The following is a 27,979-nucleotide window of genomic DNA, read 5'->3' on the forward strand; positions in this document are numbered from 1 at the left end:
TAAACGATACTAGGTGTCAACATTACCGATGTTGAATAGATAATTATATGGTTATTTTTACCTCATAATACTGGGGACATTGTAACATACACGTGTAAAATAATATATAAATAATGCAGTTTCTCTGGATGAATAGTTTAACCAGATGTTTATCAAGGGATATTGCACTCAGCAGCACTAAACATTGAATTGGCAGTGGTGGCAGTGGTATCTTACCACCACCATATCTTAGACACACATCTCCCCCCCCCTCCCTCTATTTAATAAAAACATATATTTCTTTAAATACTTTCTGAAAGCACATTGGGTGCATAAGAGGGCTTAGACAACAGAGCAGTCATTGCATTAACATAAACTATGCAAAAGCACAGAGGCAGCTGACATTCTACGCATTGAAATAAATGAATTGGTAACATCTCTCGCTCGCGCACACACACACACACACACACACACACACACACACACACACACACACACACACACACACACACACACACACACACACACACACACACACACACACACACACACACACACACACACACACACACACACACACACACACTAACTCTATATTATCATGTCCCAGCTCCAGTCTGAGAGGGGCTCTTGGTTCGACTGGCACCAGGTTGCTGTGTGGGTCCGGGTCGTGAGAATCATCTGATTTTAATTCACAAAATACATCCACAATTTAGAGGATGGGTATGATTGCTTTCGATACGATGGCTTAATCATTAGGAAATACTTTAGTTTAATATTCAGTTCTTCTTAATATTATTATTATTATTATTACTTCTCTAAAGGTCATACTGTGAGGCAATTTTCAAAGTTTTGAAGGCAAAAGTGAAAAAACATGTATCGAAGCATGAAAAATAATAAAACCTACACAAGTTCCTCAGAAAACCCTGATGATATCTTATATAAATCATAATCTAACTTGATATGTTGAGGGGAAATCCACTTGAAATGGCAGAACATGATGTAAACCTTAAGGGGAATGGGGTCTTCCAAAACCATAGAATACTCTTGCAGTCTTCTCCGTCGAGGGATGCATTAGAGTCAGTTTGCTGGGCTTTTGTACATACAAGTTTTCGTCCATAAGTAACACGTAAGCAATGCATTGAAACACCTCAAACGGCCGAGGAAAATCTGCCTTCTGTTAGACGAAAGAATAGAAGGCGCTAATGAATACCCGTCCTCCGAGACCTTATTGACGTCATCCCGTTCGTCCGTCTCGTTAATATATATCGTTATCCCTCGAGATGGCAGAAGCTAGTTCAGCTTAGCTTTAAGGGAACCTGGCAACTCAGGCGTAAACATTCATTGAAGTTCTCTAAATGGCATCCGTGAAGTTGAATCTTTTCAGTGCATTTTCCCCATATTTGGTCCCATAGAATACACCCCAGGGGGGCAGGTGTCTACGGGGGTCTCCTCCCCTCCGGCCTGGGGGCTCACGGCCTCTTGTCTTTGGCCAGGGAGTGCATCATCCAGTTGACCTTGGTCTTCCAGCTCTCCCTCAGAGCCTCGTTGAACTTCACCTTAAAGCTTTTCAGAGCCTCCTCCTCCGTCTTCCCCAACGCCAAAGAGTCCTAGGGATCCAAACAGGGTTGGTTAAACACGTCAGTCATTCAGGACGCATTGCTCATGGAGTCAACGGTGGCGTCGTCATGCAGTGTACATGGTACTGCAAGTCCCAGGAGCTTGTGTATTCTTCTGACTAAATAAATAGGCACAGCATTGATCTTGATTTACTGCAACTATTTCATTCGTTAAGCACCCAGCTTAGCCATTTGGGATCGAACCTCCTCAAATAATAATGTGCTAAACAACAATAACAAAGATAATTCCTACATCCTCTAATTTTGAACTAATCTCGGATCCAGGAGTCCTACTATGTAATAGCAGAACTTCTTGGGGGAGCCAGAAACCAGCCTGAGTTATGCCTGGTTCCTGTTTCAATACAGGGTTAGGGCTAATAATGAGAATCGTATTGTCATGAAAGAGGAAGCTTTCAGAAGGAACTGTGAATGCTTAAGGTACTACTACAGAAACTTGTCTACGGTTTCGCTCTGAAACCTTAATGGACACTGTCTTCGTAGTTTACAACTGTTGGCCGGTTGTGGTTGCCCATTACGTGCTGACAGATCGTCCCCTCAAGCCATATGATTGGTCCAAACCAACATTAAGTGAAAAAGAGAAACCCCCCATTTGCCATCAGATTTTAGAATATGAATCTAAAATCAGATTACACTGCAGATTATTGAGATGCCTCTTGATCAAATAATTACATGTCAGTATTTCTTTAAGTTATTGACTGGGAGATTTAATAAAATCTACTTAATCCTCCTCCTCACCTTAAGGTACTGTATGTCCTTGAACGAGGAGAGCTCTGGCAGTCCTGCTGCCTTCATCATGGCGAAGAGGTTGACGAACAGAGTCCCGTTCCGACACAGGATCTTGTAGGCGCGCTCGCAGTAGTCCCTGAACCTGAGCGCACGCGGAGACAGGACCTCCGCGTCAGACACACCGTATCGTATCGAGAGGAGAGTTTGACAGACCAGAAGTGGTTGTGTACCTCTCAAACTTCTCGCTGTTGTTGGTCCTTCCCTGCTGGATGACGTGGACGAAGTCGTAGGTCAGGATGAAGGGCACGCGCTCCCGGTTAATGCCAAGCTTCCTTTTGAAGTTTCCCAGGAAGTGTCCAAAGTCTATATGAAATAGCTGAGCATAATAATAGAAGAAGATACAAAACAGATCAAACATAGATAACAAGGAAGCATGAGATTTGTATAATGCAAATGTGAGCCATACTTTTTTCTTAAAGGAGAAATCTGGTGTAAAATGGATCTGGGATATGTTTGGTATGATAACGAGTTGGAATGTTTGTTTCGGAGCAAAAAAGCGCGTACAGACGCATTCTTAAATTGGCTTATGGGGGCATGTGTTATGGTAAAAACTAAATCGCTATTTTATACCACTTAAAAGGCTAGAAGCAGCCCGACACTTTGGTAGTATAATAAGGGTCTTAACATATAAAACAAAGCATTAATAACTTTGTAAGTGTACAGATTGTTTATTAAAAAGGACATTTTATACACACAATACCATCAGTAGTTTCCCCGTCTACGCCATTTTGTTTTTAATACTCGATAAGTAGATTGACGAACACAGAGATTGCGTGCTGTTGACGGATGTCACAATCTCTGTTCGTCAATCTACTTATCGAGTCTTAAAAACAAGATGTGGGGGGGAGTGTAGGGCTACTTCTAGCCTTGCAAGTGGTTTAAAATAGCGATTTAGTTTTGACCATAAAACATATCGTTCCAAGTTTATAGCGTTTTGATAGAATTTGCCAAAAACAGCCAACTGAAGAATGCGTCTATATGCACTTTTTTGCTCCCAACCGAACATTCCAACTCGTTATCATAGCAAACGTATCACAAATCCATTTTACACCGGATTTCTCCTTTAACATATCATCCTTGTAAGGATTAATTGCCCCCTTGTGGTTGAAGCGGGATTATAGGATATTGAGTAGGAGTCCAAATCATGTTTGAAAGAAATGTGTACAATTAAAAAATGGCCATGATTCACCACCAGGGGGGACCAGATGTGCTGAGGCGATGCAAGCCGTTTCGAAACCAGCCCTGCCCTGTTTCACAGTGACATCACAGGTGGGCGTGTCCAGCACCATGTATGGTGATATCAAATCCTACAAGGCGGTACACTTTCAGTGGGTGGGCTAGTCGACTTTGGAAATAGGGGCCCTTTCAGTAAAGAAACTAGAAAGTTGCCGATGAAGGCCGAGACAGAAGCCTGGATGAAGTTGATAACAGAAGCCAGGTACCGTTCAGGATAAAGCTTTACAACGGTGTTGAAGACACCAAGTCTGCTGGCCCCGTGAGAGCCCTACCTGTCCTGTCTCCCTGATCATGATGTTGTCGTTGTGACGGTCTCCGATGCCCAGGACGTACGTGGCCACGCAGTAGCCAGCGCAGGACAGCGTGAACTCCTCGATCGCCTGTTCCAGCTTATGCCTGTGGACCAATCATCAGACAGACGGGGAATCAGACCATGTTTTATATGGTTTTAATGCTCTTTCATCGTTTTCCCTGAAGAATACATTCTGGCTGACCTAGACTGAAGATAAACTTGCTTTATACTGATCAGCAAGATGCAAAAGCTTGGAGATGCAGGGATTGATGGGAATTTCTTTGTGAATTTCTTGACAGAATGAATTATGCTGACCTCTTTACTTTAATTTCATACCAGCCCCTAATAATACTTTCATACCCTTTGCACAAAAATTCCTGGTTTTATTACAATTGGCACATTGTGTGAAAGTGTGGTGAAAATCCACAAATGCCTTCCGTTTTGTCACTTTCGGAAGGGCAAGGCACTTTAGATTTTTGTATCATTGAATGAGCACACACACACACACACACACACACAGACACACACACACACAGCAGGATTTCCTCAAAGTTCCATCATGGAATATTCACTATTGGTTTCCTGAGCTTGTGAATTATTAACTGGCTCTGGATGACTGAGGGATCGGTTATACGTGTTAATAAGCGATCACCCACACCCTCCCTTTCTGGTTGGAAAGTAAAAGTAAATCAGCAAACTTTTCTGTCTGGCCAAGGAGTTTGCTCATACCTGTCAGTTCCCAGTTTATAGGAATCTGTCTAACATTAACTACCTCAGACCAGAGAAGGCCTGTGCTTGAGTTGATTCATAAACACCGGTATGCATTTCTACACGGTGCTTCCTGGAAAGTCTCACCTTCCACAGCGCAAACACTGGTGAGTAAAGTGCGACACAGCTCAAACGATCACCAAACTCAGTACTAAACACAGCTTCTATGGAACACCGTGAACGTTTCCCCACCCCCTGTCTCCTAGCAGCGGTCTGGGGGGGGGCGCACTCACTCGGGGTTCTTGGACTTGAGCCAGTTGAGGAGGGCGTCCTTGTTGAAGGCCGCCGTGGCCGCGCTGTTGCTGTTGTCCCGCTGGATGTTGGCGATGGTGTCCGAGTTCTTCACCACCTCGATCAGACCCATCTTGTTCCCCGTGGACAGACAGCCGTACGGGATCATCCTATGGAGGAGGAGGAGGAGGAGGAGGAGGAGGAGGAGGAGGGGGAGGAAGAAGAGGAGGAGGAGGAGGAGGAGGAGGAGGAGGAGGAGGAGGAGGAGATGTTTTGATTATTTTTCCGTCATTCCCTCCAGGCCGGGGAAACCCTGGCCCCACCCGGGCATGAGGAGCTCTGCGTGGGGCTGGTACCTAAGATCCAGACCCTCTTTCTTCCATAGGTTCTCCATGAGCTGGATCATCTGCAGGGTCAGCATGTCCTGACGGAGATCTGTGTGTGTTGAGGGAGAGTGGACGGAAAGAGAACGACAAAGCTGTAATTGACTGTTTTCAGCCCGCATGTGTTCGTGCATGCGTGTGTTCGTGCGTTCGTTCGTGCGTGCGTGCGTGCGTGCGTGCGTGCGTGCGTGCGTGCGTGCGTGCGTGCGTGCGTGCGTGCGTGCGTGCGTGCGTGCGCGCGTGCGTCTCACCGTCTCCGTTCTTGAAGATGATGCCCATCAGGTCTCCGGGTACCCACTGGTTTTTGTACATCAACCAGAGAGGCTTCATCTTGGAGTCCATGTACTTGCACTTCTCCACACTGCACACGGAAACAAACGCTCACTTTCCTCCAACGTGTTTAAACCATCTGATTGCCAGGACGCATGTGTGAACTCATTGGATCATGTGTATTCATTATTGAGTATGAGGCCTGATGATGATGATACTATTTCTTATATTGTATTGCATGGATTCTTGTTTGCCTTTAGTTGTGGGTTTGAGAACACCTCATGATCATTATTAGCCTAAAGTGGGGGACCCCCACAGGGTGCAGAGGGGGGCTCCACCCACCAGATCTCTGAGAGGATGATGCTTGGGTTGAGGGGGGACAGCAGGTCGGACAGCGCCTCCATGTAGGAGTCCTGCTTGATGCACAGCTTCAGGTCGTCGGCGCTCATCTTCTGGGAGCCCGACTTCACGATGTCGCTCAGGGCCTTCAGCTTCCCCAGGGCCTCGTTCTGGGGGGGGGCACATCAGACCAGAGGGTTGCTCACACACGCCCCCGGAGCTGGGTTCAGGGTCTGGGTGTGGCGGCGGGGGGGGGTACCTGCTTGGTGAGGCTCCTGATGTGGTGGATGTTGCCCCTGCAGTAGGCCTCCAGGATCAGACCGAACCGCAGGCTCACCGAGGACACGTGCATCTCGGACCTACCGCCACACACACACAAACAAACACACACACAAACACACACACAACCACAGAGCCCGTCAGACGTGGAACCAGGAGCGCTTTCAGAATGACTTGTTTCCATCTGTAGACGTTTGGTTTCATCAGCGATGGTTCCTCACATCCCCTTATGGTAAACAACTAGACCCTGTGAGACCTGAGATGCCAGAAGAGGAAGTGGCCGATGCGTTTGTTGGACAGAGCCCGCTCCAGCAGAAAGGAGGTGAGGTCGCAGTCCAGGTACGACTCGTACTTCAGCACCTGCACCAGCTGGATGAGGTACTGCATCAGCTCTCTGTCCCTGGGGGGGAACGGAGCACATTCAGGACTCCCTGGAGAACAAGGGGACCCTGCTGCCACCTGCACTATTCATACATTCATGCGTCATTAGTTAGTAGAATTGGTCGTTTTGAGTTCATCCATGAGCAGGTGGAGTCTACCTGTAACAGGTGGGCTGGGGAACTGGGCTTTGAACCCAGAATCTTTTGAGCTGAGAGTCATCCCCCCCCCCCCCCGCCATGTTCAAATTAGATAATGCTACAGTTGCTAGCATGTTCGTACCCGAGTTTCTTGAGGCACTTGACGGTGAAGGCCCGGACGGAGGGGTCGGGGAAGCTGTAGTCCAGCAGCTCCAGAGCGTGGAGCCCCGAGAGCTCGGGCCACGCCCGCAACAGACCCACCATCTGGGGACACAGGGAGGGGGGCAGGGAGGGAGTGGGGGAGGGAGCGGGGGAGTCAGTGAGTGAGTGAGTGAGTGAGTGAGTGAGTGAGTGAGTGAGCGAGCGAGTGAGTGAGCGAGCGAGTGAGTGAGTGAGTGAGCGAGTGAGGGGGTGAGTGAGCGAGTGAGCGAGTGAGCGAGTGAGTGAGCGAGTGAGCGAGTGAGTGAGCGAGTGAGCTAGTGAGCGAGCGAGCGAGTGAGCGAGTGAGTGAGCCAGTGAGCCAGTGAGTGAGCTCCCCACCTGCGCCACGTCCTCCCGTTTGTTCCACTTGGTGATGACCAGCAGCTTGGAGAGGCTCTCTGGGTACAGGCTCTGCACCGCCCCCCGCAGCTTCCAAAGCAGCTCCTTCTCGTCCTCAAAGAACTCTGTGTGGTTCTTATTGTCCATGATCTCCTTCAGCCTCACGTGCTACGCACACACACGCACACGCACACGTACAACCACACACACACACACACACACACACACACACTTCTATAAGATACTTTTGGTTTGGTTCATCCTTAATGTGCATTTTTGTACTATCAATTTCAGCGTACAGAGATTGACCATATTATACGATGTTATACGATGCTAAACTATGTTATGTAAGGGATAATGTATAGAACGCCGGTCATTATCGAGAAAATAAGCCCCGACAGGGCGAACAGGACACCGAGGCGCAGCGGAGGTCTCTTGCTTCGCCATGAAGGGGCTTATTTTTCGATAATAACCGGCAAAGTTCTATACATTATCCCGCTTATTACACGGCTACTTGCCAAAACTAAACAATTTATTTACAATGTATTTGTTACCAGCATTCATAGTGTTGATCAGCAGAGAAATAGTCCGCCCAAGACGTTGACGTCGTCGCTTAGCAACCGACAGCGCTTGGGTTGATGCACATCCCGCTTATTACATTGACAAGTTACCGGACTACGTGCGGAGCGTTACCAAAGGCAAAAAGTCCTTTTGTTTACCTTGACAGCGGTCATTATTCATCCGTTGCCAATGAATTATCCAAAAATAATTGACCGCCGGAAGTTGTGAAGTGCCCATGCAAGTGAGCGGAACGTTGAAAAGACCCGTGTAATAAACGATGTTAAACGATGTTAAACGATGTTAAACTATGTCATGTAATGTTATACGACGTTAGACGGCCCATCTGATAAAACACAACGTTCTGATTCTTACCTCTTCCTTCGTGGGTGAAGGCCTCTCCCCGTTAGCCTCCATGCAACTTATCTGAAACAAAAACCCCACATGAGCACCATCACACCACCACACCACCTTTACACCACCTAAAGGCCCCCCACCATTACACCACCTAAAGGCCCCACACCATTACACCACCTAAAGGCCCCCAGACCATTACACCACCTAAAGGCCCCCCACCATTACACCACCTAAAGGCCCCCCACCATTACACCACCTAAAGGCCCCACACCATTACACCACCTAAAGGCCCCACACCATTACACAACCTAAAGGCCCAAGACCATTACACCACCTACAGGCCCCACACCATTACACCACCTAAAGGCCCCCCACCATTACACCACCTAAAGGCCCCCCACCATTACACCACCTAAAGGCCCCAGACCATTACACCACCTAAAGGCCCCACACCATTACACCACCTAAAGGCCCCCCACCATTACACCACCTAAAGGCCCCACACCATTACACCACCTAAAGGCCCCCCACCATTACACCACCTAAAGGCCCCACACCATTACACCACCTAAAGGCCCCCCACCATTACACCACCTAAAGGCCCCAGACCATTACACCACCTAAAGGCCCCCAGACCATTACACCACCTAAAGGCCCCACACCATTACACCACCTAAAGGCCCCCCACCATTACACCACCTAAAGGCCCCACACCATTACACCACTTAAAGGCCCCAGACCATTACACCACCTAAAGGCCCCACGCCATTACACCACCTTAAGGCCCCCAGACCATTACACCACCTAAAGGCCCCCCACCATTACACCACCTAAAGGCCCCACACCATTACACCACCTAAAGGCCCCCAGACCATTACACCACCTAAAGGCCCCACACCATTACACCACCTAAAGGCCCCACACCATTACACCACCTAAAGGCCCCCCACCATTACACCACCTAAAGGCCCCACACCATTACACCAGCTAAAGGCCCCAGACCATTACACCACCTAAAGGCCCCACACCATTACACCACCTAAAGGCCCCCAGACCATTACACCACCTAAAGGCCCCACACCATTACACCACCTACAGGCCCCACACCATTACACCACATAAAGGCCCCACACCATTACACCACCTAAAGCAGACCAGAGACCAGACCAGAGACCAGACCAGAGACCAGACCAGAGACCAGACCAGAGACCAGAGACCAGACCAGAGACCAGACCAGAGACCAGACCAGAGACCATACCAGAGACCAGACCAGAGACCAGACAAGAGACCAGAGACCAGACCAGGGACCAGAGACCAGACCAGGGACCAGAGACCAGACCAGAGACCAGACCAGAGACCAGAGACCAGACCAGAGACCAGATCAGAGACCAGACCAGAGACCAGAGACCAGGAGACCAGAGACCAGGAGACCGGACCAGAGACCAGACCAGAGACCAGAGACCAGGAGACCAGAGACCAGAGACCAGGAGACCAGAGACCAGAGAGCAGGAGACCAGAGACCAGACCAGAGACCATAGACCAGACCAGAGACCAGGAGACCAGAGACCAGACCAGAGACCATAGACCAGACCAGAGACCAGGAGACCAGAGACCAGACCAGAGACCAGACCAGATACCAGAGACCAGAGACCAGGAGACCGGACCAGAGACCAGACCAGAGACCAGAGACCAGGAGACCAGAGACCAGGAGACCAGAGACCAGACCAGAGACCAGAGAGCAGGAGACCAGAGACCAGACCAGAGACCATAGACCAGACCAGAGACCAGGAGACCAGAGACCAGACCAGAGACCATAGACCAGACCAGAGACCAGGAGACCAGAGACCAGGCCAGAGACCAGACCAGAGACCAGAGACCAGGAGACCAGGAGACCAGAGACCAGACCAGACCAGAGACCAGAGACCAGGAGACCAGAGACCAGAGATCAGGGACCAGACCAGAGACCAGAGACCAGACCAGAGACCAGGAGACCAGAGACCAGAGACCAGGAGACCAGAGACCAGACCAGAGACCAGAGAGCAGGAGACCAGAGACCAGAGACCATAGACCAGACCAGAGACCAGAGACCAGAGACCAGACCAGAGACCAGGAGACCAGAGACCAGACCAGAGACCAGAGACCAGACCAGAGACCACCACCTAAAGGCCCCCCACCATTACACCACCTAAAGGCCCCACACCATTACACCACTTAAAGGCCCCAGACCATTACACCACCTAAAGGCCCCACGCCATTACACCACCTTAAGGCCCCCAGACCATTACACCACCTAAAGGCCCCCCACCATTACACCACCTAAAGGCCCCACACCATTACACCACCTAAAGGCCCCCAGACCATTACACCACCTAAAGGCCCCACACCATTACACCACCTAAAGGCCCCACACCATTACACCACCTAAAGGCCCCCCACCATTACACCACCTAAAGGCCCCACACCATTACACCAGCTAAAGGCCCCAGACCATTACACCACCTAAAGGCCCCACACCATTACACCACCTAAAGGCCCCCAGACCATTACACCACCTAAAGGCCCCACACCATTACACCACCTACAGGCCCCACACCATTACACCACATAAAGGCCCCACACCATTACACCACCTAAAGCAGACCAGAGACCAGACCAGAGACCAGACCAGAGACCAGACCAGAGACCAGACCAGAGACCAGAGACCAGACCAGAGACCAGACCAGAGACCAGACCAGAGACCATACCAGAGACCAGACCAGAGACCAGACAAGAGACCAGAGACCAGACCAGGGACCAGAGACCAGACCAGGGACCAGAGACCAGACCAGAGACCAGACCAGAGACCAGAGACCAGACCAGAGACCAGATCAGAGACCAGACCAGAGACCAGAGACCAGGAGACCAGAGACCAGGAGACCGGACCAGAGACCAGACCAGAGACCAGAGACCAGGAGACCAGAGACCAGAGACCAGGAGACCAGACCAGAGACCAGAGAGCAGGAGACCAGAGACCAGACCAGAGACCATAGACCAGACCAGAGACCAGGAGACCAGAGACCAGACCAGAGACCATAGACCAGACCAGAGACCAGGAGACCAGAGACCAGACCAGAGACCAGACCAGATACCAGAGACCAGAGACCAGGAGACCGGACCAGAGACCAGACCAGAGACCAGAGACCAGGAGACCAGAGACCAGGAGACCAGAGACCAGACCAGAGACCAGAGAGCAGGAGACCAGAGACCAGACCAGAGACCATAGACCAGACCAGAGACCAGGAGACCAGAGACCAGACCAGAGACCATAGACCAGACCAGAGACCAGGAGACCAGAGACCAGGCCAGAGACCAGACCAGAGACCAGAGACCAGGAGACCAGGAGACCAGAGACCAGACCAGACCAGAGACCAGAGACCAGGAGACCAGAGACCAGAGATCAGGGACCAGACCAGAGACCAGAGACCAGACCAGAGACCAGGAGACCAGAGACCAGAGACCAGGAGACCAGAGACCAGACCAGAGACCAGAGAGCAGGAGACCAGAGACCAGAGACCATAGACCAGACCAGAGACCAGAGACCAGAGACCAGACCAGAGACCAGGAGACCAGGAGACCAGAGACCAGAGACCAGAGACCAGACCAGAGACCAGAGACCAGGAGACCAGAGACCAGAGATCAGGGACAGATCAACAGATCAACAGATGAGCGGTGAGGCGCTCTACTACCCCCCCCCCCGGTCACCTTGTCGTGGGGGGGGTAGTAGAGGGGTTGGGGCCGGACGCTGGGGAAGTGGATGAGCAGCGCGGCGGCACTGTCCACGTTGGTGTTCTTCTCCACGGTGCCCATGGGGTTCAGCAGCTCGCTCTTATCATCTGTAGGGAGACGTTATGACGTCATCCATCATCGCCACGTTGACATCAATGTGCTGCACCTGTTCTCAGGACTTCTGCCACATCTTTAAAATCAGAGACTTCCAGCAGATTGCTTTGCATGTCTCTTATTGTAACCCTAACCCTACACGCTACAAAAAACTAACAAAAAGATTCAATGTGCTGAGTCCATGAGCTGCAATTGTATGTGTGAGGCTTAGCAAAGTGTAGCATGTAGCTGTATGTTAGCATGGTATTGGTTGGTATGTTAGCTTGGTGTTGGTATGTTAGCATGGTGTTGGTTGGTATGTTAGCATGGTGTTGGTATGTTAGCATGGTGTTGGTATGTTAGCATGGTGTTGGTTGGTATGTTAGCATGGTGTTGGTATGTTAGCATGGTGTTGGTTGGTATGTTAGCATGGTGTTGGTATGTTAGCATGGTGTTGGTTGGTATGCTAGCATGGGGTTGGTTGGTTAGGGTTAGCATGGTGTCGGTTGGTATGTTAGCATGGTGTCGGTTGGTATGTTAGCATGGTGTTGGTTGGTATGTTAGCATGGTGTTGGTTGGTTAGGGTTAGCATGGTGTTGGTTGGTATGTTAGCATGGTGTTGGTTGGTTAGGGGTTAGCATGGTGTTGGTAGGTATGTTAGCATGGTGTTGGTTGGTATGTTAGCATGGTGTTGGTTGGTTAGCATGGTGTTGGTTGGTATGTTAGCATGGTGTTGGTTGGTATGTTAGCATGGTGTTGGTTGGTTATGGTTAGCATGGTGTTGGTTGGTATGTTAGCATGGTGTTGGTTGGTATGTTAGCATGGTGTTGGTTGGTATGTTAGCATGGTGTTGGTTGGTATGTTAGCATGGTGTTGGTTGGTTAGGGTTAGCATGGTGTTGGTTGGTTAGGGTTAGCATGGTGTTGGTTGGTTAGGGTTAGCATGGTGTTGGTTGGTTAGGGTTAGCATGGTGTTGGTTAGTTAGGGTTAGCATGGTGGTGGTTGGTTATGGTTAGCATGGTGGTGGTTGTTTAGGGTTAGCATGGTGTTGGTTGGTTAGGGTTAGCATGGTGGTGGTTGGTTATGGTTAGCATGGTGGTGGTTGGTTAGGGTTAGCATGGTGTTGGTTGGTTAGGGTTAGCATGGTGGTGGTTGGTTAGGGTTAGCATGGCGTTGGTTGGTTAGCGTTAGCATGGCGTTAACCCTACACGCTACAAAAAACTAACAAAAAGATTCAATGTGCTGAGTCCATGAGCTGCAATTGTATATGTGAGGCTTAGCAAAGTGTAGCATGTAGCTGTATGTTAGCATGGTGTTGGTTGGTATGTTAGCTTGGTGTTGGTATGTTAGCATGGTGTTGGTTGGTATGTTAGCATGGTGTTGGTATGTTAGCATCATTGCTGCTGTAGCTCAGCCAGGGGGGGTACCTGGGATAGAGGGCCACATGGACAGAAGGAACTCCCCGGTCTTCAGCTGGTCTTTGTAGTCAAACACCATGGTGTTCACCCAGGCTATGGGGCAGTCCTGGGGGCGGGGATGGTGGGGGGGGGGGAAAGAGAGGGGGGTGGGGGGGGAAGAGAGGGGGGTGGGGGAGGGGGAGAGGGAGAGAGCACCATGATGGATGAGGTTCAACACATCAGCCATGTTGTCAAGAGAATGTGCAGCAGCCTTATTATTAGTGTTATCACTTCGAAGAACACAGTTCTTCGGTATTGTAAATATATTAATTATAATTGTTATTAAACAAGCAATGGACCATACATATACTGTCACTAAGCTTGTTTGAGGAATGTAGCTTATATATGAGTGGTCGATAGTGTTTGAATATGGTCGATAGTGTTTAAATGTGGTCGATAGGGTTTAAATGCGGTCGATAGGGTTTACATGTGGTCCATAGTAGTGTTAAATGTTCTTTTCCCTCTCTCTCCACCTCATCCCTCACTCTCCACCTCAAGCTGGTGTGTGGTGAGCGTTCTGGCGCCGATTGGCTGCCGTGCATCACCCAAATGGGTGCTACATACTGGTGGTGGTTAGTGAGGTCCCCACCCCCCCCCCCCCTTCACTGTAGGCGGAGTGTCTAGAAAAGCGCTAAATAAATTCAATGAATTATTATTAAATAAATTCAATGAATTATATATCAACTCTTTCTTTAAATAACTGTTATATAAAAACATTAAGTCTTGATTAGTTTCTAATTAAATTAAATCTGCACTATGTAAGTTCCGCCATTAGCAGCTTCTAGTGGCTCGAGTTATAAATTATCTTTATCATTTTAGATGGCAAAAGTCAAGAATATACGTGGATTTATTCTTCTTGGATGGGTACGTTTATCCCAGAGGACTGTTGTAGCTTTTTTTTATTGGGACAGCATGTGCGGCAGAAAAGTTACATGGTGCAGCTTTAAACATTACCACACTCCATGATAACATCTATATCCACATATATATATATATATCAAAAGGGGAAAAGCAAAAAGCCACAGGATAATCCAGTATTTATTCACAGGATTAACCTGTGAATAAATACTGATAAAAGTGTGGCATAACATCTGAGTTAAACAAAAGGAGATGATTATGTATTCTCATTCAGATTCAAAGTGTAATAAACAGAGCAACTCTCTGATTTCTGACTGAGGACCAACAGTTTGACCTCGGGCCCTGAACCGCAACCGCAGTCCACAGCTTCCCACAGGCGCCCTGACCGGGAGAGAGGCTTAAAGGAGGACCAGCGGAGGAGAAGCTACGCTAGGAGGCGCCCTGACCGAGAGAGAGGCTAAGAGGAGGACCAGCGGAGGAGAAGCTACGCTAGGAGGCGCCCTGACCGGGAGAGGCTAACAGGAGGACCAGCGGAGGAGAAGCTACGCTAGGAGGCGCCCTGACCGAGAGAGAGGCTAAGAGGAGGACCAGCGGAGGAGAAGCTACGCTAGGAGGCGCCCTGACCGAGAGAGAGGCTAAGAGGAGGACCAGCGGAGGAGAAGCTACGCTAGGAGGCGCCCTGACCGGGAGAGGCTAACAGGAGGACCAGCGGAGGAGAAGCTACGCTAGGAGGCGCTGGGTGGGGTGCAGGCCGCAGAGGGGCCTCCTGGCTCTCACCCTACACCCTACACCCTGCACCCTACACCCTACACCCTACACCCTCGACTCTACACCCTACACCCTGCACCCAACACCCTACACCCTACACCTTACACCCTGGACCCTGCACCCTACACCCTACACCCTGCCCCCTACACCCTGCACCCTACACCCTACACCCTGCACCCTACACCCTGCACCCTACACCCTACACCCTGCACCCTGGACCCTACACCCTACACCCTACACCCTACACCCTACACCCTGCACCCTACACCCTGCACCCTACACCCTGCACCCTGCACCCTACACCCTACACCCTACACCCTACACCCTACACCCTGCACCCTGCACCCTACACCCTACACCCTACACCCTACACCCTACACCCCGTCTCGCTCTCGCTCTGACGCGCAGCGAGCTGTTCTGGGTGTTAGACAACATTGCCAAAGCCGCTCAACTTCCTCCTCTCTTCCCGGCAGGCAGTGAGCTCTGGGGTCGGGGGGGAGGGAGAAGTTGATCGGAAAGCAGAAGCAGAGGTTGGTGGGGGGGTGGGGGGGGGGGGTCGTAAAGCCTCGTTACGACCACACCTGGGGAGCTTCCCTTCCCGGGCTGGCCCACGGCAGCTGCAGAAACCAAACTGACAAACGGGGGGGGGGGGGGGGGGGGGGGGGGGGGGGAGGGAGAGAGGAAGGGAGGGAGAGAGGTGGAGGGAGGGAGGGAAGAAGAGAGTGGTGGAGAGAGAGAGAGAGAGAGAGAGAGAGAGAGAGAGAGAGAGAGAGAGAGAGAGAGAGAGAGAGAGAGAGAGAGAGAGAGAGAGAGAGAGAGAGAGAGAGAGAGTGAGAGAGAGTGAGAGTGAGAGAGCGCGATGGACAGACAGACAGACAGACAGACAGCGTTTAGAAAGATAGAAGAGACAGAAAGATATCTAGAATGTAATCCATGTCAGGCAGACAAAGCCCGTCACTAAATGTGTACTCGGAGGCCGAGACGAACCCGGTGGTGTGTGGAGTGGTGCCAGCATGGTGGACTGTACTTTTCCACTTCAAATACATTTCTCTTTTTAAATAAAGAAAATACACTTTTATTATGTAGAAGCGGGTGTGCTTATCCTCTCATGATATGAAATACATAAATTATTCTTATTTTTTATATGTTTGGGGAGAGTTTCAGTCTTTGGATGATTTGTATATTCAAATGTATTCATTTGGATAACAATATATATATATATGTTTATACTATGTATATACTATAAGTATTATTACACATACAGTATGCATAGTATAAGTAATCTTATCTTAGCTTTTTCTTTTTGCGAATCCGTTTTAAGAACAGGTCTCCAGGAAAGTGGGCTACTTTTTGCTTTGTATGATTTCCACGAAAAGAAAACAGCGCGTCTTAATTTAGAGGCGGATGTCAAGAAGTCCTTCCATGAAGAGCACGGCGCTTTCCTTCCGTCCTTTGGAGCGACGCTGAGATAAACTGAGCGACGCAAGTGGGACCACAGACACTCAACAAACTCACACAACCAGACTCTGACAACACACACACACACACACACACACACACACACACACACACACACACACACACACACACACACACACACACACACACACACACACACACACACACACACACACACACACACACACACAATAGAGGAAGCAGGGCTGTTTATGCTTCTTAACAAATTCACAACCGCAAACGTACAACAAAAAGCCACAATCTTACACCGTTGCACACACACACACACGCACACACACACACACACACACACACACACACACACACACACACACACACACACACACACACACACACACACACACACACACACACACGCACACAGACTTACGGCTCTCTTGCTCTTCTTCTTGGTGCCCCGGGGTTTCTTGGCCTTCTCCACGACGGCGTACAGCGCGATGCAGAGCCGGCTCATGCGCGGCAGGTCGGCCACGTTGATGTCGAACTCCAGCCTCTGGTTCCACACGGGGTCCGATCCCACCGCCACCTCAGAGCTGGTCACCAGCTTACACAGCAGCTCGCTGCCGTGGAACAGGCCCGCCTGTACCACCAGCTGGGGACAGGGGGGGGCACAGGGTCAGACAGGGTGGGGGGGCACAGGGTCAGACAGGGTGGGGGGGGGGGGGTCAGACAGGGGGGGGGGGGGGGGTCAGACAGGGTGGGGGGGGGGTCAGACAGGGTGGGGGGGCACAAGGTCAGACAGGGTGGGGGGGGGGGTCAGACAGGGTGGGGGGGCACAGGGTCAGACAGGGTGGGGGGGGGGTCAGACAGGGTGGGGGGGGCACAGGGTCAGACAGGGTGGGGGGGGGGGGGTCAGACAGGGTGGGGGGGCACAGGATCAGACAGGGTGGGGGGGGGGGGGTCAGACAGGGTGGGGGGGGCAGACTACAGGGAGACAGGGTGGGGGGGGCAGACTACAGGGAGACAGGGTGGGGGGGTCAGACAGGGTGGGGGGGTCAGACAGGGTGGGGGGGGCAGACTACAGGGAGACAAGGTGGGGGGGGGCAGACTACAGGGAGACAGGGTGGGGGGGTCAGACAGGGTGGGGGGGTCAGACAGGGTGGGGGGGGCAGACTACAGGGAGACAGGGTGGGGGGGGGGGCAGACAGGGGGGGGGGGTCAGACAGGGTGGGGGGGGGGTCAGACAGGGTGGGGGGGGCAGACTACAGGGAGACAGGGTGGGGGGGGCAGACTACAGGGAGACAGGGTGGGGGTGGGGGGGGCAGACAGGGTGGGGGGGCAGACTACAGGGAGACAGGGTGGGGGTGGGGGGGGCAGACAGGGTGGGGGGGGCAGACTACAGGCAGACAGGGTGGGGGGGCAGGGTCAGACAGGGTGGGGGGCCACAGGGTCAGACAGGGTGGGGGGGCACAGGGTCAGACAGGGTGGGGGGGCAGGGTCAGACAGGGTGGGGGGGGGGTCAGACAAGGTGGGGGGGGCAGACTACAGGGAGACTCCCACTCAGCCTCAGGGTGGAACTCTAATCTGCTGAGCCAACCTGGTTAGGTTAACCAACCTGAGTGGTTACACTGCAGTAGACCAATCCCTTTATTGGAAATAAACACTGCCGTTTATTGCCTGAACCAGGTAAAAAATAAATATATATATCTGTATATACACATACACACATTTAATTACATAAGAGTGCATGTGCACTCGGACACCCGGCTGATTCAGAGTGATATGCGTCTGTCTTTTCTCCGGCCTCCTGATGTCAGCTGGGTTCATGTTCTGTTCATTCATAATGTGAGCAGCTCATAAAGGCTTCAAACTGGAGCGTAATGGCTGTCCACAAAGGGGGGGGGGGGGGGGGTGACCAATGGGGGAGTGGGTCCAAATGTAATTGTGTACGCACATTAAGGTTCCGAACGCTGCCATTGGCCGTAGCCAGACGGGGGTTTGGAGTCCAGACCAGAGATCTACTAAATATACCGGGCCGTACACGAGGGGCTGTTCTTCCCAAGGGTACATCTCCTAACCTGGGCCTAAACCACAGACAGGACTGATAACGCTGCGGCAGGACTCATGTACCATGAGTCATGATCTGCTGGGAGGCACCGGAAGCGCACTTACACTTAATAAGCCATCGAAGGGGCTAACGAGGTTAGTCATTAAACCCAATCAGAAGGGCCCACAGGCACACATTAACCTGCTCTCCTACTGAGGGCCCCCAGAACGTCCGCCCTGACACGGCTGCACGGCTTATGAAGGCTTCTTTATGTTTCACAAAGTCAATAAAAGTCAGAGACTTATCGGGCGACAATCCTCTGAAACTGTGATCCGCTCTCTGCAATAACGGCTTCCAACTCTCCGTAGAGGAAGCCCTTTTCTAAGAATCTAGAACCCAAAATGAGATGCAAACACCAGATAGGCCCCCCCCACTTCCTGTTGTTAAGTTTCAACCAACCGCCTAGAAGAATTATGGGAAACGTGCGGTCGGGTCACATGACCCTCCGAGGCGTTTGTAAACAACAGACGGCGGCGTCTCATTGAGCGGCGCAGTGCGAAGGCGCCAGAGGCCCCGCCCACCTTCATGCCTTCGTCGGCGTTGACCCGGCTGCCCTGCAGCAGGTGGATGCACAGCGGCTCGCTGATGGTCCACAGCAGCGTGGTGTTCTGCTGTGGGCCGGAGACACGCACGTTAAGGCTGATGGGAATTATGAATACAGGTTAAGAACACATCTTATTGACCAATGAGGCGCTTTCAAACTCCCAACAAAATAACATATTTTAGCTTCATAATCATCCCCCCCCCCTACATCAAAAACCTTTGCATAGGTTTGTCTTATTCTTTACTAAAAAGGTTAATTATCAGCCTTAACGGCATGTTATGTCAAAGTCCAACGACACATGAGCCTCCGGTCTGGAACACGGTATGAGAGAGGGAGAGGGAGAGGGAGAGACAGAGACAGAGAGAGAGGGAGAGACAGAGACAGAGACAGAGACAGAGACAGAGACAGAGACAGAGACAGAGACAGAGAGAGAGAGAGAGAGAGAGACACAGAGACAGAGTGAGAGACAGACAGACAGACAGACAGACAGACAGACAGACAGACAGACAGACAGACAGACAGACAGACAGACAGACAGACAGACAGACAGACAGACAGACAGACAGACAGACAGACAGACAGACAGACAGACAGACAGACAGACAGACAGACAGACAGACAGACAGACAGAGAGAGAGAGAGAGAGAGAGAGAGAGAGAGAGAGAGAGAGAGAGAGAGAGAGAGAGAGAGAGAGAGAGAGAGAGAGACATAGAGAGAGAGACAGACAGACAGACAGACAGACAGACAGACAGACAGACAGAGACGGAGACAGAGAGAGACAGAGACCCCCTCTCCGCCCTACCTTCTTCAGGGGCAGCGGGGGGGGTTTCGAGGCTGAGGTGGAGCTCTTGGAGCCCTGCCTCCAGGCGCTGCCCTGGTCCTCCTGGTAGGCCCTGATGGTGCTGTGGTACACCATGGTCAGCTGGGGGTTCTGGCCGTCCCGCAGGCACGAGAAGATGTACTGGGGGGGGGAGGGGGTGGAGCAGGTGGAGGTAGACTGATTCAGCATCAACTCTGTTCAACTGAGATGGACTTTAGACATTCCTGATCCGTCTGTCTGTCTGTCTGTCTGTCTGTCTGTCTGTCTGTCTGTCTGCCTGCCTGCCTGCCTGCCTGCCTGCCTGCCTGTCTGTCTGTCAGCCTGCCTGTCTGTCAGCCTGCCTGTCTGTCTGTCTGCCTGCCTGTCTGTCTCTCTCCCTCTCTGTCTGTCTGTCTGTCTGCCTGCCTGCCTGCCTGTCTGTCTGTCAGCCTGCCTGTCTGTCTCTCTCCCTCTCTGTCTGTGTGTCTGTGTGTCTGTGTGTCTGTGTGTCTGTGTGTTTGCCTTTCGTGATAGGTTAATGAGGTTAATGGGGGCATAATCTGGTTATGTGTGGATGGGGTATGAGTGTACTCGCATGAGTCAGACACACATTTAGGTGTAGTTTCACAATCAACAACCAGGCTGAACCCTTGGTGTCCTCACCACACTCACTCATCCAGAGCCCGACACTAAAGCCCGCCGCTCGCAGGAGCGCGGCGGGCCGCGAGGTCGGAACACAATGTTCAGCGGTTGGCTGTAGATGTACCTCTCCCGCTGGACATCAATGCATCAGTTGTCACGGTGGAACTACGTTGTCATCATGCGTATGCCTTCATAAGGGATGTACATAAGTGACGCAGGGGTGGGGTGGGGGGGGGGTAGAGGTCGGGGGTCACCTTGAACTGGCACATGGGGTGGTCCCCGTAGAGGAAGTCCCAGCGCCCGTTGACCCTCAGGGTGTAGTCCTCGGCCTCCTGCCGCACCCAGCGGAACACCGTGGCCTTCTTCTTCAGCGCGCTGCGGATCAGGGCGAGGGGGGGCTCCTGGGGGTCCTGCTGGAGCATGAAGCTCTCCTGGACACACACACACACACACACACACACACACACACACACACACACACACACACACACACACACACACACACACACACACACACACACACACACACACACACACACACACACAGTTCAATTACCCCCTTCTTGAGCGAACTGGGGCCAGGAGAGTGTAGTGGCGAGGGGGTTTGACCCCCATAAAGAGGTACTGGGTTCAGAGCCCACACTCCGCAGCCTCTACCTGAGGCCTCTTTGACCCCTGACCCTAACCCACTCCACAAGGCCATAATGTCCTTCCTCTGAACCCCCTTGAGAGGGGCTAGGGTGCAGGGGAGCAGAAACATAGTTCCTGAATCACGCTCAGTCGGTGTGTGTTTCACGGCGGCTTGTGGCTCGGCCGGGGAAACACCAGAAGAGCTCATCTGCATGTCGCTCAGGGTCGGGGGTGGAACCCCACATGTTCCACCGAGGTTGTATTTCGCATACATGACTCATCGGACGACTGAGAGGGGGTCATCGAAACGGCGACTCAGGGACGGGGGCGGACTCACGTCGCTGCCCTCGAACTGGATGTTGATGAAGATCTTCTTGGGGGCCTTGGCCCCGCCCCCGCGGGAGGGCAGCGCGCGACAGGGCTCCAGGTCGCAGGGGAAGTTACACTCCATCCACTGGAACCAGGGCAGCGCCTGCTGCTGCAGAGCCTTCTCCTCGCAGAACGCCCGCAGCCGCGCGCGGAACTCGCTCACCTCGTGGTTCTTCTGCGCCTCGAACTCGTTGATGCCTGGGGGGCGACAGGGAGCCAGCAGCATTACCCACGTAGAACCAACGCTCCCTTTTATTAACATGGATTTAGCGGCTGATGATTGTCGCCTAGGGACCGTTCCAGGTTTTACGAGAAGATAAAAGACTGGAGATTCTTGATGTTAAGTTAACGATAACTTCTCATGTGAGAGGCGGCATTTCCTGGTTAGACCGGCACAAAACCAAATCATTTGAAGCTTTCACGTCTAGATTCACAAGTAAGTGAAATCTGTCTGACCCTTGATCTTCCTCTGTACTGGGTGTGGCAGTGAGCAAATCAGCTCCTTGGGTTTCCACACCCCAGCCCAACGTAGAGCGCTACCCCCAGAGCCGCTGTACCCCCAGAGCCTCTACCCCCAGAGCCGCTGTACCCCCAGAGCCTCTACCCCCAGAGCCGCTGTACCCCCAGAGCCGCTGTACCCCCAGAGCCGCTGTACCCCCAGAGCCGCTGTACCCCCAGAGCGGAGGCTAGCTCCGTGCTCACCTTTCCCGATGAGCAGGCTGATCTGGGCGTTGGCCAGCTTCTCGGCGCGGTCCCCCTCGCGGGCCACCAGCTGCAGGAAGCAGGCGAAGGGCCGCACGTCGGCCAGGCGCCGGTGCTCCGCCTCCAGCTCCAGGCGCTCCGCCGCTGAGCTGATGCACACGAAGACGTAGGAGGCGGGGTCGCCCAGCGCGTTGAACAGGGGCTCGCTGCTGGCTCTCCTCCACACCAACTAACCAACAACAGCATCAACAACAACATCAACAACCCCAGCATCAACAACAACAACAACAACAACAACATCAACAACAACATCAACAACCCCAGCATCAACAGCATCAACAACAACAACAACATAAACAACAACAACAACAGCATCAACTACAACAGCATCAACAACAACATCAACAACCCCAGCATCAACAACAACAACAACAACAACAGCATCAACTACAACAGCATAAACCGCAGCATCAACAACAACAACAACAGCATCAACCCGATATAACCCTGGACGTTCTTTAGATCCACACATATGTGGCTGAGGAGATTGTTTAAGAGGAGTGTTTGTTTCTACACACAGTGCTTCCTTCTGCTTTTCGGTCGCACACTGTACATGATCTGGGTTGTTATTGAGGTTAGGCGTCTAGCTGACGGAGGTCTATAAGTCACCAAGACTCAAACATCCTCACCACCAATTTATCCTGCCGCATCCGAGGATCCACTAACTGTAAACACTGTCGACAAGTCTCTCAACGTCGTTCAGAAAAACCCTGTGGAAAGATCCCCGTGTGGCCACCGTAACCCCCTCGTTTATCAAACCATCAAACCCACAAACGGGAAATAATAAAAGCTCAAAGTTGTGTTGAGGTGGTTCAGTCTGGCTCAGTTGAACAGTCAAACGTATCAGTGCTTGCTTTAACAGTCTCCATCAGACCGTCTGGAGTGGCAGGCCTGTTGGCATAGAAACGGGTGCACACAATGGCTTCGACAGCAGAATCTGCCTCCTCTAGACAACACACTATCCCTTATCCTTGCATATTAGAGAGCGAGAGCGAGAGAGAGGCTGTAGGCTACAATTCACTTCCATGAGACTGTCAAACACAAGCCAGTGCTTTCAGGAGTGTCGTTGATGTTTTAATTAAACTAATGCTGGAGGGACATATTTATTCAGCCAATTGGTTTAAAAGCATATTATACGTACCATTTGAATTAAAACAATACTGCGTCAATGAGTGTGTGGGAATCCAATTCTGGGTACTATATTGTATTGCCTGACATTCTTACAAAACAGAAACAATTAGTTTATTGATATACGTTTGTTGATTTACTATTTATATAAATATATGTGAATAAATTCATTGGTTATCTAGAATGTGCAGTCTAGTGAGTCAGATGTATAATGTGTATTGATGGACCATGTCCCTCTATATAAAGGTGTATAGATGGACCTATATAAAGATGTATAGATGGACCTATATAAAGATGTTTAGATGGACCGTCATAAAGGCGTATATATTTAAGCAATAGATCACGCCAGGCTGTGGTATGTGCTCATTATACCACTGTTAAGGGGCGTTGTCCGGCCCCGACGCGCAGCGGAGGGCCGGCGACCCCCTTCACAGTGGTATAATGAGCACATGCCACTGACTGAAGTGATCTATTGCTTTTATACAACGGTTACTGTTATGGCGAAACGAAAGTCATAGACACACTACATTTAAAAAGAAACCAAGAAAGTCAAAATAGCCGTTTTTATTAAAGAATACAAAAAAGTAGTCCCTCCTGGCTGCCGCTATGCATCGACGGTCGCTATGCAACACACTTTAGCGTCCCTCCGTGAGAAGGCTCCGATAGAGCGGTTCGCCGGCAATTCATTTATTTACGCCGATTTTAGGCTTCAGTGAACTGTGAACTGTGCTATTGCTTTTATACAACCTCCATGGTCAAGTTAAATCTCCGTGTGATAGTTTCTTACGATACTTTGTAACAGTTTCCTCTTCAAGGCGCGGAGTGATACTTTCACAAAATGATCGGGCGTCATAGCAGTTGTGTATACGCTAATTATACAACAGTTGGGAACCAATCAGATCGCTGGATTTAGGTCCCCCATTGTATAAGGACCTATATAAACAGTGTGTGTTGATGGACCATGTCCCTCTATATAAAGGTGTACAGTGTGTGTGTTGATGGACCATGTCCCTCTATATAAAGGTGTACAGTGTGTGTGTTGATGGACCATGTCCCTCTATATAAAGGCGTACAGTGTGTGTGTTGATGGACCATGTCCCTCTATATAAAGGTGTACAGTGTGTGTGTTGATGGACCATGTCCCTCTATATAAAGGTGTACAGTGTGTTGATGGACCATGTCCCTCTATATAAAGGCGTACAGTGTGTGTGTTGATGGACCATGTCCCTCTATATAAAGGTGTACAGTGTGTTGATGGACCATGTCCCTCTATATAAAGGTGTACAGTGTGTTGATGGACCATGTCCCTCTATATAAAGGTGTACAGTGTGTGTTGATGGACCATGTCCCTCTATATAAAGGCGTACAGTGTGTGTGTTGATGGACCATGTCCCTCTATATAAAGGTGTACAGTGTGTTGATGGACCATGTCCCTCTATATAAAGGTGTACAGTGTGTTGATGGACCATGTCCCTCTATATAAAGGCGTACAGTGTGTTGATGGACCATGTCCCTCTATATAAAGGTGTACAGTGTGTGTGTTGATGGACCATGTCCCTCTATATAAAGGTGTACAGTGTGTTGATGGACCATGTCCCTCTATATAAAGGCGTACAGTGTGTTGATGGACCATGTCCCTCTATATAAAGGTGTACAGTGTGTGTGTTGATGGACCATGTCCCTCTATATAAAGGTGTACAGTGTGTTGATGGACCATGTCCCTCTATATAAAGGCGTACAGTGTGTTGATGGACCATGTCCCTCTATATAAAGGTGTACAGTGTGTTGATGGACCATGTCCCTCTATATAAAGGTGTACAGTGTGTGTGTTGATGGACCATGTCCCTCTATATAAAGGTGTACAGTGTGTTGATGGACCATGTCCCTCTATATAAAGGTGTACAGTGTGTTGATGGACCATGTCCCTCTATATAAAGGTGTACAGTGTGTTGATGGACCATGTCCCTCTATATAAAGGCGTACAGTGTGTTGATGGACCATGTCCCTCTATATAAAGGTGTACAGTGTGTGTGTTGATGGACCATGTCCCTCTATATAAAGGTGTACAGTGTGTTGATGGACCATGTCCCTCTATATAAAGGTGTACAGTGTGTTGATGGACCATGTCCCTCTATATAAAGGTGTACAGTGTGTTGATGGACCATGTCCCTCTATATAAAGGTGTACAGTGTGTTGATGGACCATGTCCCTCTATATAAAGGCGTACAGTGTGTGTGTTGATGGCCCATGTCCCTCTATATAAAGGTGTACAGTGTGTTGATGGACCATGTCCCTCTATATAAAGGTGTACAGTGTGTGTGTTGATGGACCATGTCCCTCTATATAAAGGCGTACAGTGTGTGTTGATGGACCATGTCCCTCTATATAAAGGTGTACAGTGTGTGTGTTGATGGACCATGTCCCTCTATATAAAGGCGTACAGTGTGTGTTGATGGACCATGTCCCTCTATATAAAGGCGTACAGTGTGTGTGTTGATGGACCATGTCCCTCTATATAAAGGCGTACAGTGTGTGTGTTGATGGACCATGTCCCTCTATATAAAGGCGTACAGTGTGTTGATGGACCATGTCCCTCTATATAAAGGCGTACAGTGTGTGTTGATGGACCATGTCCCTCTATATAAAGGCGTACAGTGTGTGTGTTGATGGACCATGTCCCTCTATATAAAGGTGTACAGTGTGTTGATGGACCATGTCCCTCTATATAAAGGCGTACAGTGTGTGTGTTGATGGACCATGTCCCTCTATATAAAGGCGTACAGTGTGTGTTGATGGCCCACCTTCTTGATGTCGGCGATGGTGTCGTTGCGAGACACCGGGAACTCCAGGAAGATGCCGGTCGGGAGCAGGAAGTCCACCATGATGTCGGCGTTCCCCTCCGCCTCCCACTCCTCCTCCATCCCATAGTTCCCTGGGGGCATGACGACGGCCTCATCTACCGCCAGCCCACAGCTGCCCCCCCCCCACACACACACACACACGCACACACACACACGCACGCACACGCACACGCACACACACACGCACGGAAACGCACACACACACGGAAACGCAATGTATATATAGCATCATACATACAAACACAAATATAGACACACATTTTATATATATAAATTTAAAATATAATATATATATATATATATACATTATATATATATATATATATAGACACACATATTTAATGTGTGTGTATATATATATATATACACATGTACACCCAAATATATTTAATGTGTGTGTGTATATATATATATATACACACACACACACACACACACACAAACACATTAAATATATATATATATATATCTATATATATATATATATATATATATATATATATATATATATATACATACACACACATAAGAATATTTAATGTACAGTATGTATGTATTTATTTATATAAATAAATACATACATTGAAACATAACATTAGTTGCATATTTGATTTTGCGATGTGCAATGTATAGATATTGTGCTCACACATTGCATAAATATTTGATATGCAACTCAGTCATGCTACTATTCAGTTTTAATCAATATATTAGGGAGGGAACAGCTCTGGTAACTGATCAACCAACAGTACAAACGAGGTTCTCATCTGACCCTGTCCCGGCTGGTAAACGGACACCTGGTTTGCTGATATTCTAGATGTGTGCTATTAGGGTCTGTCTGGGGTCGAACGTGCCTAACGTTCAGGGTCTTACTCAACGTCCAGAAGGGTCAAATACAGGCAACCGCCGAGATACAGCAACTGTTTCAAAAACACTTCCGAGTACCCACACATACGTCTCAACACGTTTTTTGACTGGTCATTTGCATTCTATTTAAACATAACAGTGCTAAGTAACAGGGTAAATACGGTGTCCATTTAGCGAGATCAAACTGCTACCGCATCATTGAATAAAAGTAGAGCAATTTCGGCAGACTAAAAAAGAATCGTGTCAAGACAGCCGGCAGCGCTGCGATGACCATGTCAATGTTGTCATTTCATAGTGAGGAGCGGACCATGTTGTCAACCTGTTCCAGACACTTGCCTCAGCAGTACAAGCGGTCACCACGGACGGTCATCTCTTCATTATTCTGGCATTGCTCCGATTCAGAGACAGCAACTCCACAAAAAACCGCTACTTCGGTAATCCCAGGATGACTTGTTTTACAGAACCAACCGCCGATGTACAATTCATAAGAAATTTCCGCTGTGCGCCTGGCTTGTGCGTTGTCATTCAAGCGATGGTGTTGCACTGACTGCGCGTCGCCACCGCTCTTGGTGGCGGCCAAGGGAGCGTCAACAAAACGTTCACAAATATCACAGTGTTAAATTCACCCGCCAAGACTCTCCCCTCTTCCTCTTTTCCGAGCGAACGAATGCATACTACTTTTTTATTTGTGTTCACGCTTGCGACAAAAATAATGAACTACTTGAAATACATCCCTA

General features: G+C 50.1%; 1 protein-coding gene across 2 annotated transcripts; it reads right to left on the bottom strand.

Moving 5' to 3' along the window:
- Positions 1-131: 131 nt before the first annotated feature.
- Positions 132-27,972, bottom strand: pik3cd (phosphatidylinositol-4,5-bisphosphate 3-kinase, catalytic subunit delta). Of its 2 annotated transcripts, none has more exons than XM_030370723.1 (23): positions 27,579-27,972; positions 26,319-26,490; positions 22,330-22,558; positions 21,596-21,825; positions 20,883-21,059; positions 19,990-20,148; positions 19,165-19,251; positions 16,967-17,188; positions 13,462-13,558; positions 11,918-12,048; positions 8,195-8,245; positions 7,262-7,429; positions 6,864-6,985; positions 6,460-6,603; positions 6,184-6,283; positions 5,928-6,094; positions 5,567-5,676; positions 5,289-5,367; positions 4,935-5,102; positions 3,914-4,037; positions 2,576-2,721; positions 2,355-2,487; positions 132-1,589 (listed from the first exon to the last, which is right to left on the bottom strand). In XM_030370723.1, the coding sequence occupies exons 2-23, from the start codon at positions 26,457-26,459 to the stop codon at positions 1,452-1,454; spliced, it is 3,123 nt and encodes a 1,040-aa protein (XP_030226583.1). In that variant the 5' UTR covers positions 26,460-26,490; positions 27,579-27,972; the 3' UTR covers positions 132-1,451. The 2 variants fall into 2 exon arrangements, with proteins under 2 accessions (XP_030226583.1, XP_030226512.1); XM_030370652.1 differs by having other exon boundaries at positions 19,165-19,254; positions 27,579-27,971.
- Positions 27,973-27,979: the final 7 nt, after the last annotated feature.

The sequence above is a fragment of the Gadus morhua genome, chromosome 1, assembly GCF_902167405.1.
Source record: "Gadus morhua chromosome 1, gadMor3.0, whole genome shotgun sequence".
In the NCBI taxonomy this organism is placed as follows: domain Eukaryota; kingdom Metazoa; phylum Chordata; class Actinopteri; order Gadiformes; family Gadidae; genus Gadus; species Gadus morhua.